The sequence below is a fragment of the Lithobates pipiens genome, unplaced genomic scaffold (assembly GCF_037356315.1).
Source record: "Lithobates pipiens isolate NorthernLeopardFrog02 unplaced genomic scaffold, aLitPip1_a1.2 Scaffold_23, whole genome shotgun sequence".
Classification (NCBI taxonomy): domain Eukaryota; kingdom Metazoa; phylum Chordata; class Amphibia; order Anura; family Ranidae; genus Lithobates; species Lithobates pipiens.
Window position 1 is genome coordinate 312560343 of NW_027507785.1, and position 20485 is coordinate 312580827.

Consider the following 20485-nt stretch of genomic DNA (forward strand, 5'->3'; position numbering starts at 1 on the left):
ACCATAGCTGCCAACGGTCCCAGATTCTGCAGGACATTTCTGAGATTTTGCACATTTTGCCACATCCTCCATGTGCTGCATGATGCCGATGCAGAGCTCTCTGTGTTCCAGTGCCCAGCACTAAAATAATGGCATTGGCAGCACTAGTGAGCAGACTGATCTCCCACCCAACAGGGATAGTATAGTTCTATAGGCCCGATGTCATTTGGAATTGGGCATTAGTTATGAAGAAAGGTTGCGAGCACTGAACTTGTTCTCTCTGGAGAAGAGACGCTTGAGAGGGGATATGATTTCAATTTATAAATACCGTACTGGTGACCTCACAATAGGGATAAAACTTTTTTATGGAAGGGAGTTTAACAAGACTCGTGGCCACTCATTAGAATTAGAAGAAAACCGGTTTAACCTTAAACTACGTAGAGGGTTCTTTACTGTAAGAGCGGCAAGGACGTGGAATTCCCTTCCACAGGCGGTGGTCTCAGCAGGGGGCATCAATAGTTTCAAAAAACTATTAGCACCTGAACGACCGCAACATACAGGAATATACAATGTAATACTGACATATAATCACACATATAGGTTGAAACTGATGGACTTGTGTCTTTTTTTAACCTCATCTACTATGTAACTATGGAACAGACGTAGCAGTTCAAGAGCTTTTGCTCAGATTAGTAACCACTGAACACCCATAAAGGGTGATTATTATTACTGCCATTGAACAACTGGTAGAGCTTATTTTACTTGTTTTTTCCCTTTAGTACACCCCCGGACCCTATTTTGTTTAAAACATAGAAAAGCAAAGGGGGGAAGGTGCCACACAACAAGCCATACACAGTGAAGCACCACCAATTTTATTGACCACACCCACACACACAATAGGTTTATGAATGTTTTTTTTTTTGGTATATATACCACCTTTTTTCAAGTTAAAAAAACACCAAAAACATTAGGTTTTTCATGCTCCTCTTTTTATTCACTTAATATAAAAAAACTTTTTTTTTTCTTTTAAGAATGCATTGTAGCACAATATACAATACTTTAACATACTTTGTGTGAAACTTTGTCAAAATAAGAGCCTACACCTGGAACAATGCAGTGTCAACAGACATACAGACCCATACGCCATGCACAATTAGTTAGTGCACTTACTCTGGACACGAGGGACGGGTCACTAATCGGACCAAAACTTCAAACATTGCACAAGCCGAGACTGATATAAGTTCTCAGAATGCATACATTTTTTTTTTTTTTTTTCAATAAAAAAAAAAAATTTACACAAGCAAAATATTGACGTTTAGTAATAATATTCATAGAACAACAAATTTCTCTGTAATTCTAACTAAAATAGTTTAGGGTTTGTGATATTTTGTACAGGAGCGATAGTGATGCACCCAAGACCAGGTTTACTGTCCCTGTCACCATTGAGGAAATAAAAGTCCCATATCTGTGGGCCTTGTAGATCGTCAATGCCTGCAGGGATCCCTGGTCCCATAGCACAATGAATAATCATTCTCCCTAAGTGCTAGACCTGGATTCAGTATGTCTTTTGGGAGTCACTGTTCAGGCAAACATTTTTAATAAAAACAAATTTTACAAGAAAAAAAAAAAAATCCAACTCTGATGTAGAGTTTTATTCCTTTTCTTCTAAACCATCAACACCACCAGTGACAGGCAATGTTAATTTATATAAATTAATAAGTTAGAAAACAGTACATTATTTACATAATAATAATTATAATAATAATAATACACTGTTATAAACAGTAAAAGTACGTGTCAGGACTTGAGGCAGTGCAAGATAAAAACAATGGTTTGGCTTTATAGATGACGGGGGGGGAAGTATTGGGGGAAAAAAAACAAAAAAAAAACATGCAGAACGTGGTCATACACATTACAACACACACACCGCCTTTCCGATCGTCATATGTAGTGGATGCACGTTAGGGAAAAAAAAATAACGGCTACCTCTTTAATAGATTGTGCGGAAGAGATTCTACAGAAAGCAACAATCTTAACACATATCTTTGTATCAAGCCAAAAAACGTGAAATGACTTTGGGTGCATGGAGAGAATGGCGATGACCAGAGACGGAAACGGTCTCTTTTTCTTTTTTCTTTTTTTTTTGATTCTGAATAATTGCGATAAAGTCACATATATTGCCACGATAAAGGAAGACTGCTTCTTTCCAGAAAGAATTAAAATATACAAGTTATTTTCTTGTTCGGTTTACACTAAATATCGTGTAATTAATAGGCATTTCAGACAATGGAAGTTATACAAAAAAGGCACACACGTCCTCAGACAGTTGGACAGGGTTTCGACATAGATCTACCGAATAATAATAGTATTCATTTCTAGCCTCTAACTAGGTTTAGTTTTTTTTTTTCACGGTAAAAAAACAAAAAAATCTCTCAGTTTTGTGTCTTTACTTTGTACAGTTCTCTGATCATTCATGCTGTATTCAAAACACGTCCATGTGTTTACGTCTCACTTTCCCCCCCTCCTGAAAAACAATGCCGAAGAGTAACGCACATTACTTGGTAGTTTCCTGAGCAATCTTTCAATTCGGCACCCTCAGCCACGACTCCACTGACGAGCAGCTGCAAAGATCTTGGCCATTCTCAACCAAGGCCAAAGATCAAGATTACATGCTTGTCAACAAAGACAATCTGCATGTGTTCTCCTGGGTTGAAAGTTCCCATTCAAACATGACCTATGTGTCCAGAGGTGATGTGTCGTCTGTCAGTATTTCTGCATCGCCTTCTGGAGAGTCCTCGATTCCTGGATCAACCATATGAAGAGTTTTCGTACTGCTATAGTAACTGATACAGTCCCCCTCTTTGTCGTGGCTTTCTGAATCTTCTTCTTCAAGAGTCAGCTCAAAATGGAACTTTTCTGAGACCCCCGGGCAGTCCTTGTCCTGCTCATCCAAAAGCGGAGAAGGACTTTGAGGTATCATGCTTTGGTACCAGTTCCTATTGTCCTCCAATGTATCCAAAATATCCTGAGCATCAGGCTGGACCAAGTCTGCCCATGTTTCCCACAAAGGATGGACGATATAGTCGATGAAGCCAACCTAGGGAAAAAAGACCAATTAGTTTTCTATATGCAACAACAGCAGAGAAAGAAAGGTTAATCCTGAACTCAAAGGAACTGCAAAAACACTTAAAAGCCTAAACATACTCATTTGACTTGATGTCTCATATACAGCGGCACTTAGACTGGGAAAGGGAAGGGCAGCACTAAGTCAGGTGTGCTGCAGTGTATATGTGCGGACATGCTAAAGGAGGAGAGAGGAGAATGATTCCTTTATAAGTCTATTGCTGTCCCTTAACTGTCCAGTCACAGGCTGGGGGATGATCGGTGACCAGGTTGTGTTGTTTAACTGCAGTTGACAAAAATCAGGTCATGAACATGCCTCTACTTTTAAGATTTACACAGTCATGCAAGACTTCAGAGTTTGTGGTTAAAACAGCTTTCATCTTTGTATTTCAGCTGTATATTTAGATTTTTGCCTGGACTTCGTTTTAAGCTGGAATGAACATTTAACATCTCTGATATTGGAAGGATTTAGGTGGAGTTAAAAAGTGGTATGGCCATGTGCAACATGGAGACCTTTGTTCTCCAATTTTTACAAAGTTTTGTTCAGCACTGTTGACTTTTTTTATCTCAAAATTTTGAATTCTGGACTAATTCTGGGCTTACGGCTCAAGGATGGCAGGGTATGACCACTTTTAAGGGTGACAGGTTGTGTGACCACTTATAATTCCTCAAAAGTTACCCATCACTGGTTGAGTTTGAACTATTATTTGAATGTATTTTGAGGCGCTGAGGAATAGTGTAAGAATGGTGGTGTAGTTCTCTAAGGCCTTGTACACACGGTCGGACATTCCGACAACAAAATCTGTCTGAAACTTGTGTTGCATACACACGGTCGGACAAAGTTGTCGGACAAAGTTGTCGGACAATCCGATCGTTCAGAACGTGGTGACGTTATTTCGTTACGACGGGACTACGTTCAGGCTAGTAGCCAATAGCTTTGTTCTAGGAATTTGATCTGAGCATGCGTGGCACTTTGTCCGATTGGAATTCTCTACAAACGATAGGACAAAGTCCCATCGGACCATGTTGTCGGAAAATTTTATAGCCCAGCTCTAAAACTTTGTCGGTCAGATATTCAGACGGAAACAGCCCTATGGAGCCCACACATGGTCGGATTATCCGATAACACAGTCCGATCGGACATTTTCGGTCAGAATGTCCGACTGTGTGTACAAGGGCTTACACAGTGTTTCTCAACTCCAGTCCTCAAGGCGCCCCAACAGGTCATGTTTTCAGGATTTCCCTCAGATGGAATGGCTGTGGTAATTACTAAGGCAGTGAAACTGATCAAATCACCTGTGCAAAATAATGGAAAGCCTGAAAACATGACCTGTTGGGGTGCCTTGAGGACTGGAGTTGAGAAACCCTGCTCTAACAGCTACTCATCTCTGGTCTGGATTGGACCACTATATGAACGTACTTTGAGGCACAGAGGAATAGTGTATAGACTTGATTGTGTAATTAGTCAACAGCTACCCATCTCTGGTGCAAATTGGCCTAATATTTGAGTGTACTCTGAGTCGTAGAGGAATAGTGTAAGATAGGTGGACAGTATAGCAGTGAAGGAACATACCTGTGATTTTTCCACAGAAGCTGTGTGCTTGTCACACATTGGACTGATCTCCATGCCTCGTTCTCTCTCTTTGTCTCCCTGCTGGAAGAACTCCTCCATGATTCTGTCCGTCCACTGCCGGTAGAGCTCCAGAGATTTTGTTGGATTGCTTAAATCTGCGCAGTGCACCATATTCCTGAGAACCTACAAGAAAAAACACCTTAAGTTCAGTAACAGATCTCAACATTCTGTTCCACACCATTCTAACAAGAACTGTAGTAAACTTCCAAATACCAGCCTACAAACATGTTTTACTGGACTTTTTAATTTCTTGAAGTCTACTCGTTTGTATTTTGTACATCACTCTCTGAAGAAAAAGATTTGCCAATAACGTCTTAGGCTGGCAGTCTCTGGGTTGCACTGACTGAATGGCCTATTGTCAACTAATCCTGCTGTTGTGATTTATGAAATCCTGGGATAATTTTTGGTCCTGTTCTAGGAGGAAATGTCGCTCTGTAGATCCAAATCTGCTTGGCGCCACAGAAGATCTTCTAAAAGAGTTTGATCCGCTCGCTACCTATGTCATGAATCAGTCATATTTCAGAGCCTCCTTACCCTAATAACCATTAAATACACATTAGCAAAGAAGACTTTGTTTGTGTTACCCAAATTAACCAAATCCTTTTTCATTTTTCAAGAACGTAAGGGATAATCTGATTGGTTGCTAAGTATACCACATACAGTGGTCTTTTCAGACATTATTGTAAATAAAGACCATTGACTTAAAAACTATGTATAGTCCAAACTGTTTTTTGTTTTCAATGAAATAGGGAAGGATTAGAACCCCTCTCATGTTTTTATTGCTGTCTATGCTCATGCTCTGTAGATTCGCCTTCTCTATTTGCCCTGGTAAGCACTGTCACCAGGACAGAGAATGATTAGAAGTCAAAAATATAATTGTCACCAGAACAGAAAGGTAGGATACATATTCTAACGGGGACACCTTTTCTGGGACAACTTTCTAAGAAGTGAATTTCCTCTCACTTCCTATTGTATCTCTGGAGTAGGGGAGGTGATGGGAAATTTCACGAATGCTGCATAGACAACAGAAGTAAACTGAGAGGAGTTTTAATCCTTTCCTACTCTGTCCAAAACTATAAAGAAATGTTTTGGTTATAAATAAAATTTAAAAAGCTACATTATTTGGAAGAAAAACAAATACAAAGCTCTATATTCCTATTTTTTTCCCCACACACATTGGAATGCTCCCTGTCCTCCTCCTATGTTCTCCGTAATATAAAATAATCTTAAAATCAGGTGGAGCCACAGCAGATGTGGAGACAGAAAAACTCGACCACTCAATCCAAGAGATAAAGTAAACACGCAAAATGGTTTAATGCTGCCAAAAATGTGAGTTTCGATTCATCAGGGTGCTGGTATCAGAGTATTCAAGGCATAAAAGAAACAGGAGAATACTAGGACTTGTTAGTTGTATTTGTGAACTTACCTGTATGCGGTCAGTGTAGTTGTCTAACAGAAGAACACCAGAACTGGTAACCTTCTTGGTTTCTACCATCGTCTTCAGATCGGCCAGCAGACTCATGTGTTTGGACATGTCTGTGGCAAGCACCTATAAAGAAGCAATAAAATTAATAAAAAATAGTCTAACCCGGTGCTGGTCAAATAATTGCATGATAAGGACTGCCTTTGGGTAATGCCTTAGTTTGAGTTCTAGTATTATATAAAATAATAAAATCATGGCATGTCTACAGAATTCTCAGAAACTGAAAACATATGTCATCTCCCCACCACTTTTTAACAATCAAATATCCCCCCACCACTTCTAGCTTATCATGTCCTCCTCACTACTTCTAACACGTCTTATCTGGCCCTCCACTTCTATTCTATCTTATCCTTCCCACACCACTTCTAGCCTGTCTCATTCTAGCTCATCTGAACCTTCAACACCCTCCACAATTATAATCTCAAAGATTCTTACCATGTCAATGACCATTTTCCTGAGTGATTGCCTCTGCTTCTTGGTAAGGTTCTGAAAAATGTCACAATTTTCCTCCTGCAGCAACTTAAAGCCCACAGCCAGGTGGTGATTCTCCAGGACAGACTCGTCATTGTACATAAGTGCAAGTTCGGAATCTGAAAATGAAATAGTTTTTTAGTGATTGTCTTTTTTTTTTTTAAACATACTTCAAAACCATTTATGGCAGTGAATCTTGATCCTTTGCCTATGAAAATTTCCCACTGCCTTCAGAGTAAAACAAATTAAATACACCTGCAACTATCTGATAGGGAAGCTTTACTTAACATGGCCCTAATGGGCATAATAAGGGACCTAATCTGCCCATAACTTAACAGTAAATGGATTCCTCTTTTTTGGAGATGTCTCCCAAAGATGACCGTCATCAACATGGGTACCCACCAGACAAGACAGTTATTATAGCTGTATGTTAACAGCTTAAGTCAGTCTTTTGTAGCAGGCCTAAAACTGCTTTATAATCTCAAATACATGAAAACACATCTGGGTTGGGTATCTGTGTTTTTTCACTTCTCTATACAAGACACTTAATGGACACCACAAAACAAGGGAGACTTACTTGTATTGATTAGGAATTGATTGGAGACTCCTGGATGGTCTACGTCATGAATGGCGGCTGCAAAAATTGCGGCAAGGACTTCCAGGTCGGTAAAGACAGCCTAGAAAATAATATTTTTTCATAAAAACCTGTTTCAGAGCAAAACTTTCTACATTTGTGTATTTTCAGGGCTGCAAGATAATAACAAAAAAAAAAAAACTAAAACTAGTTCACAACTAGCCAAAAGTAACTCAAACCACTGTCAAAAAATAGATCATAGATGGAGATGTTCATCACATTCACCTGTTAACCCCAAATGGGGCCAGACAGATGTCTCGCTGTGCATTGGTCTTAGTGAGACACATGCCCGTCTATGGTCGGCCGATGGTTTACCAGTGGATGATTGGTGGACAACTGGTGCAAAGGCACAAGCTCCAAGTGTATGCTAACAAGGAATTATGGGAAAGGATCAGTGGGAGCAAATGTGACGGTTTAGCGGCTTTAACCTTCTTTAGGGCAGTCCCACTGAAACTGCAGTGATGTCTATCAGATGATTGTCATGAACCAGTGACCAATATTTATTTGGTATATTCACCACTAAAAGAAGCCTGCTTGATCTTTCTATCAGCGGTAAACAAAAGACGCCAGTTGCCCCCAACTATAACTGGCTATCGCAGTAAGCAGCACTGGAAGGCTACATATGGTATAAACAAGGCCAAGGATAAATCCAAGGGGAAAAAAAGTAGTAAAGTAAAAAAATAGAAAGGTTTTGTTTTCCCTTGGATTTATCCTTGGCCTTGTTTATTGATCTTTCTACCAGCCTGTAACGTGCTGCCTTTGTCTCTGCTAGTGACTTTCACCCTCTCTATCTGTCCTGGTAGCTAGAGTCCCTGGGATTGAAAGCGAAAAAAAATAAATATAAAATGTTGAATTGTCACTAGAACAGGAATAGAAGGGAAATCCTTCAAGAAGGACACTTGTTTTCCGGTGACAACACTCCTTTCTTTGGAAACATTTCCCCTCACTTCCTGCTGTGTCCACAGAACAGGTAGTGAAGGAAAATTTCCCCCATGGGACACAGATGGTAAAAAGAAAAAAAAAAACCTTTCCCTACTTGATGCAAAATGTGACAAGTTTTGTATTTAGATATACTTTAATGATAAATCTTTAAACTTTAACGCTAATTATAAAAAATAAAACTACCCAGAGTTCCCTGTTGCCCACCCTATTTCCTCCAAGGTTTTCCTATTACTTACATCCAGAGCTGGAGTTGAAAGGAGCACATGAGTGGACTGTGTGACATCAGCAGCATGGAGGCTGTTATGATAGGCGACGTCCGAGTGGTAGTGATCTTCTAAGGTCATTGTGTAGGTGATTAGTGTGTCTGTGGGAATTTTAAACGTCTTCAGCAGATCTCTCTCCTATGTAGTAAAATAGTTTAATAGATTTTAGTTTACTGAAAACATAAAAAAATCTTTCGTAACGTAATTAAAAAAAAAGACATTTCATTCAGTCAATGATTCTTGATACTGACCTGGAATATAGCATACATGATGCAGGTAAGTGGTCGACTGCAAGAATAGCCTGCAACCTTGAAGATGTTAAGTCCCCATTTGTTCAGATCCTCCAATTCCTAAAGAATCAATGAACACAAATTAACAAAATGCAGAAAGAGAATTGAGAGTAGTGTTATATACAGATGAACTAAAGCTGAACTTTGTGCAAACAATGAAGCACATCCAGTATGGGAGAGCTAATTCAGTCTGTTAAGTTCTGAGATTTTGCCCCAGTGCTGGCACATAGCATGAGTCAGGCTAATGCAACTTGTGGCAAAGCCTAATCAAACAGATGTTTTGCCCAGGAGAGGGTGCCTTTACGATAAGAGCAGAATGGTTTCTCCATGTTGACTTGACATGAGGTGACTGTAGCCGTATTAGTGCACTTGCGACAGAAACAATTGAGTACTATCCGTGATGTTTTTTTTATTTGCACTAACATACAATTTTTATAGGACAAGCTTTCGGGGGAAGGTCCCCTTCTTCAAGGTACAAGCAGTACTAATTCAACTAAGTGAATTAGTACTGCTTGGACCTTGGAGAAAGGAACATACCCCGAAAGCTTGTCCTGAAAAATTGTATGCTAGTGCAAATGAAAAAACTTTCACATATAGTACTCAATTGTTTCTGTCCATGTTTACAAAGCACTATTTATGACCCAATGTCACCTGTTTCCTGGAGCTTGGGGGAACTTGTATACACCTCACTGGGTGGCCTCCTGTCAAGTCTTAAAAAAAGTCTCCCAAATTGGCAAGTGGTCTGGTTGAGCTCAGCTGTCACTCAGCATCACTCCCCAGTCGTGAGTCCTATATTTTTCCATCTGTGTAAGGTCATTGATGACCGTCATAATATAAAACACAAAATCCATTCGTACTTTAGACAGCATGTCTTCGTGTTCCGTCTTGACTCCAAACCGGGACATGCTGGTGTTGTTGAGGCTGGAACTATGCATCAACTTCTTTACTCCGCTAATCTGCGTCATTAATTGATGCCGCTTTTTCTTCTCACGGTCTTTCTGTGTTGGGGACGGGATCTCCACATCATTCTGCTTGTCTATGAAAGAAAACACATATATACATGTCATGAAACTATTTGCAAAAACAAGGATAAAGCATGACATATTTTGATACCTGGAGGGAACAAAATATAATCAAAATACCTAAAAATCTATATTTCTGTTCTGTCCATTTCTTGCCCTAAAGGGTTACAATATTCACAGTTTTACAATTCTTGTAAACAGTAATTAAATGTTCACCTCCCTTTCTCATACTGTATATCCAAAAATTGGTATGGATGGTGTTCTCAGTTTACTTATAGGAACTACAGACAAAACGTTTGCCTTAACTGTCAATTTCATTGGTATGCCAGTAAGTCCTGGTCCAGACTGATTGGGGAAAGAGTCACTAACCCATCTATTCTTCAATGGCAGGAACAACGTATATGTTTGTAAAAATTTTTTTTCCGTCTAGTGTATTTGGGGGCCTTGGACAAACCTCTTGGATTACAGTACCACTTTTGCATAGAACGCTATGCATCTCTATACTTCCCACATCTCACATCTGTTCAAATTGGCCATTTTTTGCCCAATCACAAGAAAATTAAGCTAAGCGCCTGATGCAAAATTAGCAACTCCCCACATTGTGGGCGGCACAGTTCTGTAGTGGGTAGCACTCTTGCCTAGCAGTAAAAAGGGTCGCTGGTTCGAATCCCAACCACGACGCTACCTGCTTTGAGTTTGCATGTTCTCCCTGTGCCTGCGTGGGTTTCCTCCAGGTATTCCGGTTTCCTCCCACACTCCAAAGACATGCTGGTAGGTTAATTGGCTTCTGTCTAAATTGGCCCTAATATATAAATGTGAGTTAGGGACCTTAGATTGTAAGCTCCTTGAGGGTAGGACTGATGTGAATGTACAATGTATATGTAAAGCGTTGCGTAAATTGACGGCGCTATATAAGTACCTTAAATGATAATAATAATAATTAAGGTTGGCTTTAGAATAGAAAAACTTGCAACAAAGGAAGCACGTGTCCTCAAAATCTGGAGTACTCTTATAAGAAATTACAGCATACAGAAAAAATCCCATTATTTTGCAACCCAGGTGCTCAAATGTTTATGCAAATATTGCTTCTACATTGGAGTTAATATGGTAGTGTTTGTTGGCTATAAAAGCTTTAAAAACCCTTCTAGGCCTTCTGTGAACAATATTTTGTGCTATAAGTTAGGATTGAGTTAAAACATCCATGCGTGCACTGCATTAACGCTCAGATTTTTTAGGGCAGAATCCATTAAGTTCTGATAAAAGTAGGTTATTCTGTCTTCCCAGCACCTCCTCCTGACCGTTTTTCTCAAGCCTCAGACATGCGCCCGCTATTCTCGGCCTAATTAAAGCTCCTGCACAATGGAAAATAATTGAGGCGAAGTGCAGCTGTGTCTGGAGTGGGGTGTAGGATAATACAGGCAGCTATTATTCACTTGCGCCATCAGTTTGACACTAATAGGTGTTTCCCTGTGGGCTGCCGCATCCACTGGGAGAATTGACGAGCAGCTTCTGTCTGGAATCTCCTCTTGGAAGTGTGAAACCTTCAGTCATTTCCACGCGATAGAGGCGATTCCCACCAAAGCGCTCCTTCGTCAGTTTCCTATGCAAGTTTGCTAAGTTTTTTCCATGCAATTATGTGAATGTAATCTAAATCATACACAGACTTAGAAAAGTATGTACAATGCAGAAAGATACCCGCTTTTAGCTTGGCCTAGACTTATAAACATGCATCCAGTGGAGCCATGGCGCCTCAGAAAAATATCTTAAAGAGAAGGTTTCCCTTAGCTGTATAACCCATGTCAAAGTAGATCCATTAGGGAATTTCTCAGGCCCTTTCTGTTATGGGGGGGGGCAACCCTCTCCCAGTTGTACTCCGATGTTGTCATCCTCTCACATGATCAAGACTACAAGCAATCATGATGACACTTTTCTTAGATATGGTCATGCTAAAACAGGTGCAACTAAACAGAAAGTGGCTGTGAATTGTTTTATATCCGTTTGTGTTGCCCTTGGCAATCGGTCATACTCTCTCTTTCATAACCCCATACACAGCTGAATATATGGAGAATCTCATTGGTTAATAATTTTTATTAAGAACAGTCCATCCAGGTAGTTTCATCAGTTGGTGGCTATGGGGGGGGGGGGGGCACATGCAGTCCCTCCTCATACTTCCTTAAATTGGTTGCTATGAGTGACAAGTGAAGCCCAGCCCAAGACATCCATCAATTGGTTGTTATGAGCAACAAGAGCTGTTTCTCCAGATGCTTCCAACAATTAGACCTATAAGTGCAAGGGATTCCCTGCATGGCAAATGCCATTGGGTTTGTCACTACTTTAAGGGCCTCCTGTTGCACGAATGGATGTTAATACTACCCACCTCTAATATATAGCTTCTATTCAAATCCCAAAAAATAACAGTTCTTGTCTTTCATACACAGCAGATTGCAGACATTTTATAGGGAGATCCCTATGCCAACCAATAGAGTCACTAGAAACTTGTGACATCTTTGTTCTTGGTGGTGACTTGGTTTTAGGAAGTGTTGGGCAGACCACAAAGCTGGGTACCACACTGTTCTTAATTTCTAATGGGATGATAGGTTGTATTTTATGTATTATCGGTCAGGGCCAAAAGATGGTGATGTTTCTTAGCCCTTGTACACACGGTCGGACACTCCGACGGAAAATGTCCGATCGGACCGTGTTGTCAGATAATCCGACCGTGTGTGGGCTTCATCTGACTTTTTCCGTCGGAATGTCCGACCAACAAAGTTTGAGAGCTGGATATAAAAACTTTCCAACAACATGATCCGATCGGACTTTTTCCGATTGTTTGTAGAGAATTCCGATCAGACAAAGTGCCACGCATGCTCAGATCAAATTCCTACACCAAAGCTATTGGCTACTAGCCTGAACGTAGTCCCACCGTAACTAAATAACGTCATCACGTTACGAACAATCAGATTTTCCAACAACTTTGTCCGACCGTGTGTATGCAACACCAGTTTCGGACAAAATCCGACGGATTTTGTTGTCGGAATGTCCAACCGTGTGTACGGGGGCTAAGAGTGAGCAGTCTGTGAAACGGACACAAGGTTGTCTAGGACACTGGGTAGTGAACACATGGTTGTCTAGGACACAAGGTGGACGCAAGGTTATCTAGGACCCAGAGTGGATGTAAGGTTGTCTAGAGCACAAGGTGGACACAAAGTTGTCTAGGACACAGGGCGGACTCAAGATTGTCTAGAACTCAAGTTGGCAATAGGGAATACATTTGTCCATTTGCCAAAAGGCTGACCATATGGTTTATTCTGTAGCAGGAGACATGAATGAAGATCCTTTTTATTGGCACCACATGTTCCAGAATAGTAATTTGGCACCATTGTTGCCATATTTTCCAAAATAGTAAGGTTTAGGTCATTGAAGGAGTTTTTCTACCATGCAGATAAGGCTGTTGCATAACATGGGCCCTCTTGCACCTCTAATTAGCTATGTTGCTAGCTTCCTTCTGTGCTTTATGTATTTATACCATCAAGCAGAAGTGTTTAAGCTTGGCAATTTACTAGGACATACTGCCTACAGTGAAATGCAAGATGCACAGAGCCTAAGTTATCTATTTTTGCTTCAGATAAATGGATACGCTAATTTCTTCTGAATATGGATATAAAATGGCCTACTAAAGGGGATGGATACTATTTTAAGAGCTAAAGAACTTCAGTCTACTGGTTTTGTGTCATAACAGGGTGCTACTGGAACAGCTGCTATTCTACAGACCTTGACACCCTGAAGTTTTGTGTCATTGCCCACTCAAAACTACAGAGCAAACAAGGGATGCTTATTTTGCATCACGAGGGTACAGCTTTTTTTCTTGGCTCCGTGCGAAGTTGCAGCCACACACACATACACACACACACACACACACACACACACACACATACACACACACACACACACACACACACACACACGTGTCCAATTTTGTTTTTAAATTCTCAGGCCGTAAATTTTCATTTAATCATGGCAAGGGTTGCTGAAATAGCACCAGGTTATGTTAATCGGTCAGTTTCAATGCAAATGGTGCTCGGGGGAGTTGTTGTTTAAAAACATTATTGCTTTATCCATTCTTTAATTGCCTAATAACTGTCGCTGCACGTCTGCTGCCCAGAACAAAACGTGTCTTCAAAGGGAGTTCCCGAGGAATTCCATCGGAAACAAACAGGCGCACCTGCCTGCAGCCATGTAATAACGGTCATTTAACGAGAGCTGTGTCAACTCAGCAAAGGATTGTGGGTATGCAGCAAATCAAAGCGCCCTTACCCAAGAATGTGCTGGAGATATATTCAGACACCTGATTGCCCGATCTGCTCATCTCCGAGAGGTGGGTCAGCTCCCGATTCAGCATCCTCTTGAACTGTTGAAAAAAACAAAAACAAAAGAAACAACATTTAGGCCCTCCATATGTTTATATCGGTATAAAACGGGATTTCATTTTGACATTAAATAAGGTTATCAGGGTCCAGATCTCCATTAAAGAGTCAATTTACATTAATAATAATTGAGGTACATTTCAAACATTGACACAAGGCAACGTTCATCAAAGCTTATTTTCTACAGAATAAACTTCTCAATGGCTTTGTATCAGAGGACGTTTATCAAACGAAGAAGCATCACGTGAGCTTGATAATGGTTTATCATAAAAAAAAAAAGACAGATTGCAATACAAATCCCCCTTTGCTATGCACAATCACATAACATCACTTAGTTAAGATGACCCGATTCCAATTATCACCTGCGGGCCTTACAGTCTTCCGTAGAAAGCATATTGCTTCTAAAACGCATCAACAGCACAAATCCGAAATGGACGACAAGGCAAAAAAAACACCAAATGCACCGTCCGTTAATCCTCCTAAAATAAATACACCACGCTAAACTGCTTCATGGATACACAAAAATAAAAGGTCTAGATTGCACATGACCTTGTTTTTTTTTTTTTTGAAAACTTCATCCTCCCTAAGCCTGCAACACAAATTGAGTCCTGTCCATGCAAAAGAATAAAAATAGATCACATTAATAAAGGTGCTCCAAAAAAAAAAAAAAAAAAAAAAAAAACCCACCTTGATGTAGCCCCAAGAGACGGACAGTAAATAATTAGCCTCAGGCATTTTGGAATATTCCCCAGAATGGAAAGCAGATCCCTCTCAAATCCAGATGTCATACAAAGGAATTCCGGATGGGTTTAGGGAATCCTGGGGTTGCGTTCATGGATCAGCCGCTGGGACACAATCCTAAGACTCCGAATGGTACCGCCACGAAGAGAAGAGAGCCCCTTGATTTCATGGTAGCCGAGCACAAACTGTGGGCAGGGACAGCACAAAGAAGGCACAGGCAGCTGTCCAAGTGCAAGCCCTTAGTGCCCATAAGCAAGACTGGATCTAGTGGGGGCTTCTCTGCTTCACATTAGTCGTGCTCAGCTGAGCAAGCTGCTGAAGTGACAATTATTCGGCGTTGGTGAAGAGAAGGAGGGGGGGGGGGGGAAAGGGGCTGTCAGTCTTAGTGCACCATCTCTCTCCGAACAGGGAGAAGATTAAGATGGTGGAAGCCCCTGCATAATTGAATACAGCATAGCCACCCCCGGAGGTGGCACGTATCTGCTTGGCACTTAACCCTTGCTGCCGTGGCCCCACATAATGCCATCTTTAAAAAAAAAAAAATCAAGGGATTATTATTATTATTCTCTATTAATTAGAGAGTCAAGATTAGTGGGGAAAAAAGCTTTTCCTGCAGCTCTATTACTAAGATAACACAAAAGAGCCAAATGGCAAAAAAATCTGAAATTATATAATGCAATCATATTTTTTATGATATAATGGCATGAGAATTATTTCTGTCTGTGTTTTTATTTATTTGCAGGATATTTTTATGTGTTTTTGGATTTTCTCCAGTGGTCTGAATTTGGCAAAATTGTTAGCATTCGTGCTTATTCATCAAGGCTATGCAAAGGACAGTGATAACGTACAAAACATGGTAACCCATAGCAAGCAATACTCATCCAACTCCAGCACAGGAGTAATCTGGTTGTTTGCTGTTGGTTCCAGCACATTATTACTTCTCTGCATGAGGGCATGAACGATTTTGCTATTAAAAAATCTAAATTAAAATTATATATATATATATATATATATATATATATATAAATATATATAAATTATTTCAACATTTACACCATCCTCCCAACAATATCTCACTATAAAATATATATATATAATTTTAGTCATGTTGTCGCGGGGAGATGGTACGAATGTGGAATTTGGGATACTTGCAGCTATTGTTTTTGGCCCTGTGTTAAATAATTTAGCTTCAGCTAGCTAGGGATGACATCACCCCCGCGTGCCCCCCCCCCCCCCCCCCCTCCCTGATTTGCTCTATTCGTGGGAAACCTAGAGATGCGGTGTGCAAATCCAAGCAGCGAGCAGCTTCAGACATAGGCAGTTTAAGGAATATTCTGTTGTCATGGCAACTGCATCACATGGTCCTCCCGTACTGTACAGCTCCCTGTTTGGATTTAATCATTGAATAAATATGGTGTTCCTGCAAGAATTCTCACGGTGGGATCCCAAGGCATCCCCTTTATTTTTAACCCCTTCTGTATCATCATCATATATGTTGCACATTTCGCTGGTTTATTAGCTGCGGATCACTGGGCTATGGTGTCCCACATTCTTCTTGGCTGCATTGCTGACCCAGTTTTTTTTTTTCCTCTTAATACATTGCAATGCATTTATAGGAATTGCTGTGAATTTTCCGTATAATCTCACTGCAACATTTACAACAATATGACGCCACCCTCGGGCATGGGGGCATTTTTAGCGTCGCTAATCTCACTACCATTGTAGAAGATCATGCTTTGTAATCAAGTATATTATTTACTTTATATACTTACTAGCTTCAGGGACTGGGGGGGAATTATTTTTTTTTTTTTTTAGAGCATAAATGAAGTCTTATGTAGCTTAAAATGTTGGTAGCTCATAATAAACTCAACAAATGTACTTGCGACTCAACAGTGCGCAAAACTCCACACCAGGTGGTATTTAATTGCAACAACACATCTATCTTCCCAATGTACAGCATACTCAGTGTAGGGGATTCCCTGATGCAGGATCATTTTTACACATCTGGTAAAGTTTTAGGGTGCTTCGTACCCTCAGGCAAGAAGTTGCGTCCAAAGTTGCCCAAATAATTGGGTCAACCGTTACCGTATTTATTCCGGTTTGCCTTATATTTGCTCCCCTGGCCAATGTGAGCCTCCAGACATGAAAGGCTCTTGAAAATTCTGTTTAGTGCTGTTCCGTGGCTTATAGCCCTGAGTTGGCATTCTGGTGTAGCCTCTTGGTCCCAAGCTTTATCTAGAATGGATTCCCTGAAGCTGATGGAAAGGACCTATCGTACTTTCCATGACTAGGTGCACTCCTTTCATAAAAAATGGGATTATTGGTCTTGAAATTGAGCAATGGCAGACGATTAGTACCTTTTTAGCGCTCCCTATATTTCTATTTAGTACACCTCGATCGCCTATGAGAATCCTTGTGGCCCAATTTTGTACAGCATCCATTCACATGCTTATTGTTGTTGACCCTATTTACTTTGTTATTCTTTGTGCTGTTTCTATCTCAGACACTACACAAAAGATAGATTCCAGAATAGATTCCATGTATACCAAACCTGTCACCTGTTCAGTTACGCCCATGGCCTTATCAGTATGTATATCGGTTTGTACAACTACATTCTAAACAGTTTTGCAATTTTTGGAAAAACCTAAAAATAGTTTGTAATAAAGTTTTGGCAGTTCCTCGGGCCCGTGTACTTTTTTTTTTTTAATACTTAGATGACTAAGGGTTTAATAAAGGGCATTAATTTTGGTTTGAAGACTGATGGCTTTTAGGACCCAAGCATACTTTTGTAGCATATATTTTTTGCATAGACGCACATCGCGTTAAGAAAGCTCAATTTGAATGGTCTAAGCACATAAAAATGCCCTATATTTGGCAACACACTTGGGCATTGATGCACACTATATTGCAGTTGCGTTTACTTAGTGTGGGCATCAGGGAATTGTTTAGAAAAAAATGTTCATGCACCAACGCATGCATATATGCATGCATTAATGCACATTACCACAATGCATTAGTGTTAGTGGACCCTTTCCCACCTTTGGAAGTTGATGTCCTATTGAATCTCTGGGTCACCATATATGCAACGCACCCAATTATAGCTCTTAAGATCACCACCTCTATTTTGTTCAGCACTGATTTTTATGAATGTGTTTTTTTTTATTTTTTATGTACAGCATAAAGGTAACTTTCCATTCCTCTCCCTGGCACACATTACACGCTATACTGCACGTTTGTGTTTACATTTGTGGAGAATGGCGAGGATAAAAATTCCCTGCCCACCCAGCAACTGTGCATCTCTTTTCGGGAATCACACTGCCATTTGCTAGAGAAGCCCGGAGGGAAAGGTCACAGTTTGTTGCTTGCAAGGATCAACGGGCAATTTTGTGTGAATTTTTATTCATTGAATTCTTGTCTAACCGAATATGACAAACAGCAGGAAGAGCAGAAAAAAATGCAAATGATATTTCTCTGATATTATAAACCTAATAAAAAGGGGAGGTGATGGCTGAGCTAGACGACCAATCAGATCTTCGTTTTCCGGGTGCAGTATTGGAAATAAATCAAAGCTTCAGTGGGTGTCACAGGTAACAGTATTTTTTTTTTCCTAGTTTTTATGAGTTTAGCTTTTCTCAACCTTTTGAAGACAGAAGAACCCTTGAAATAACTTTCTGTTCTTAGGGAACCCCTGCTAAAAATTACTATATCTAAAATTCATTATACACTAGTGTGATGGTCAGTCGGAAGAATGCTCCTTACACTTGTGGACATTGGGATGAATTAGCACCTTACAAATATCGAAAGAGATCAATGGTGTCAGAGGGAACTTATCTGAGAGTCAGAAATTGTTCAATGGTCAAGGAACCCCTAGAAACCTCTGGAGGAACCCAAAGGTTCCATGGTTGAGAAACCCTGATCTAAATGATCGGATACAAATTTAATTGATTGTGTAGGAAAGCTCTCGTACTCTGTACACAGAGAATATACAATCAGATTGTTAATGTGCATGCATTAGTACTGGAAAAATAATTTCTGGGCAAGACAGTATACTGAATTATTAAAGAAAGTGGAGCTGGTCTCCTGCAGCCTCTTTCAGTGATTTCTTATCTACTCATTCCATCGTCAGCTGCACATACTTGCTCTGGACTGACTGCCTGATAGTGACATTAATGGACCATGCCTGTGCAATGTGTGTCAACATAGTCGCTTGTAGCTACCACCAGGGGCTCATGTGACAGGGTGACACCACTGGAGAACAATTAGGAGACATGACAGGAGGTGCCTGAACAAGGACCCTGATATCAGGATTAACAGGTATTCTTGTCATAAAAGCTTCATATTTAAAAGTCTGGATTTGAAAAATACAGACTATTAAAATTTTTTATTATATATATATATATATATATATATATATATATATATATATAGCTCTGGCTGCAATTCCCACCTCCTCTCCAGCGCTGTTCCCTGTAGTACCTCTTCTTCGACACAAGATGTCCTCAGTCTACTAAACTGAATGACACCTCGCTTTATTTAATCCAGAAGACTGAGGACTTACTGTGAGTGCAGGGTGTCATGGACCCGCCCCATGAGAGAATATCAACAGGCCGCACAGTGTAATGAGGTGGAGAGTGGTGCTGACATTATGTTGACACTGCTCTCTGTATCAAGGACTTCCGGTGAAGAGAAAAAGGACCCCATGCATCACACGACTGGGGGACTTTTAGAAATGGTAAGTAGTAAAAAAAAATAATAAAAAAAAAGCAAAAAATGCACACCGAGGGTAGAGTAGGGTGGGTTCAATAAGTAGAAGATGAAGCACTGGGAGGGGGGGGGGGTAGAGCCTGAAGTCATAAATTGGGCTTTGACATGCTAAACTTAAGATCTTAGTGACTGCAATTATATCTGCTATAACCAAGGTAAACTTTTAGACAGGACAGTGCGCTCCTAAGTAGCTATGCCTCATATCTGTAAAAAGTTCCTCCTATATTTTGCGCCTCGTTAACAACCTACACATTCACGTACAGAAGAAAAAAAAATAAAAAAAATAAACAGATGTAAAGCGTCCGTTTGATCTGGTACGGTTTCGTGAAGCCCTGAGCCTAGATCCACACACTTTACATAATCACCGGCATTACTGACAGGAAGTGGTTGCCAGACTTTTCATTTTATGGTTTGTGTGGCTTTCTGATGACGTTAATCGTTTTTCTGCAAAAACTTTTGCAGAAGAAAGATGAATTCTCTAAATGGCAACGGATGACCTTGCCCAAACGAGGACATGAAAATGAAAAGGATCCTTCCGCTCTGAACGGAGGATTTCAGTGTTCGGGTACCACCCAACATTTTCTTTTATCTCTTGTGGTTGGCCATGCTGGGTTTGCTGTGCATTTGTTGCACACCTGCCTATGGCTGCAAGTCTTTTCCTGAACCCCGAGGTGGACAGGAACCAAGCCTACAGAAGGTATATAGAAACCAGAGGG

General features: G+C 40.3%; 1 protein-coding gene across 4 annotated transcripts in view; it reads right to left on the reverse strand.

Annotated features, from left to right (window-relative positions):
- Positions 1-946: 946 nt before the first annotated feature.
- The window catches only part of PDE4B (phosphodiesterase 4B), a 622771-nt gene continuing 603232 nt past the window's right edge, over positions 947-20485 (reverse strand). For 3 of the 4 annotated variants that reach the window (XM_077450534.1, XM_077450535.1, XM_077450536.1), the window contains 9 exons: positions 14155-14248; positions 9676-9854; positions 8780-8878; positions 8502-8666; positions 7267-7366; positions 6654-6808; positions 6162-6284; positions 4676-4858; positions 947-3076 (listed from right to left, as the gene is read on the reverse strand). In XM_077450534.1, coding sequence (XP_077306660.1) covers positions 2714-3076; positions 4676-4858; positions 6162-6284; positions 6654-6808; positions 7267-7366; positions 8502-8666; positions 8780-8878; positions 9676-9854; positions 14155-14248 — 1461 coding nt within the window. In that variant the 3' untranslated portion in view covers positions 947-2713. Of the gene's footprint in view, positions 3077-4675; positions 4859-6161; positions 6285-6653; positions 6809-7266; positions 7367-8501; positions 8667-8779; positions 8879-9675; positions 9855-14154; positions 14249-14951; positions 15337-20485 lie in introns of those variants that run through there. The other variant, XM_077450537.1, reaches the window with a different exon arrangement.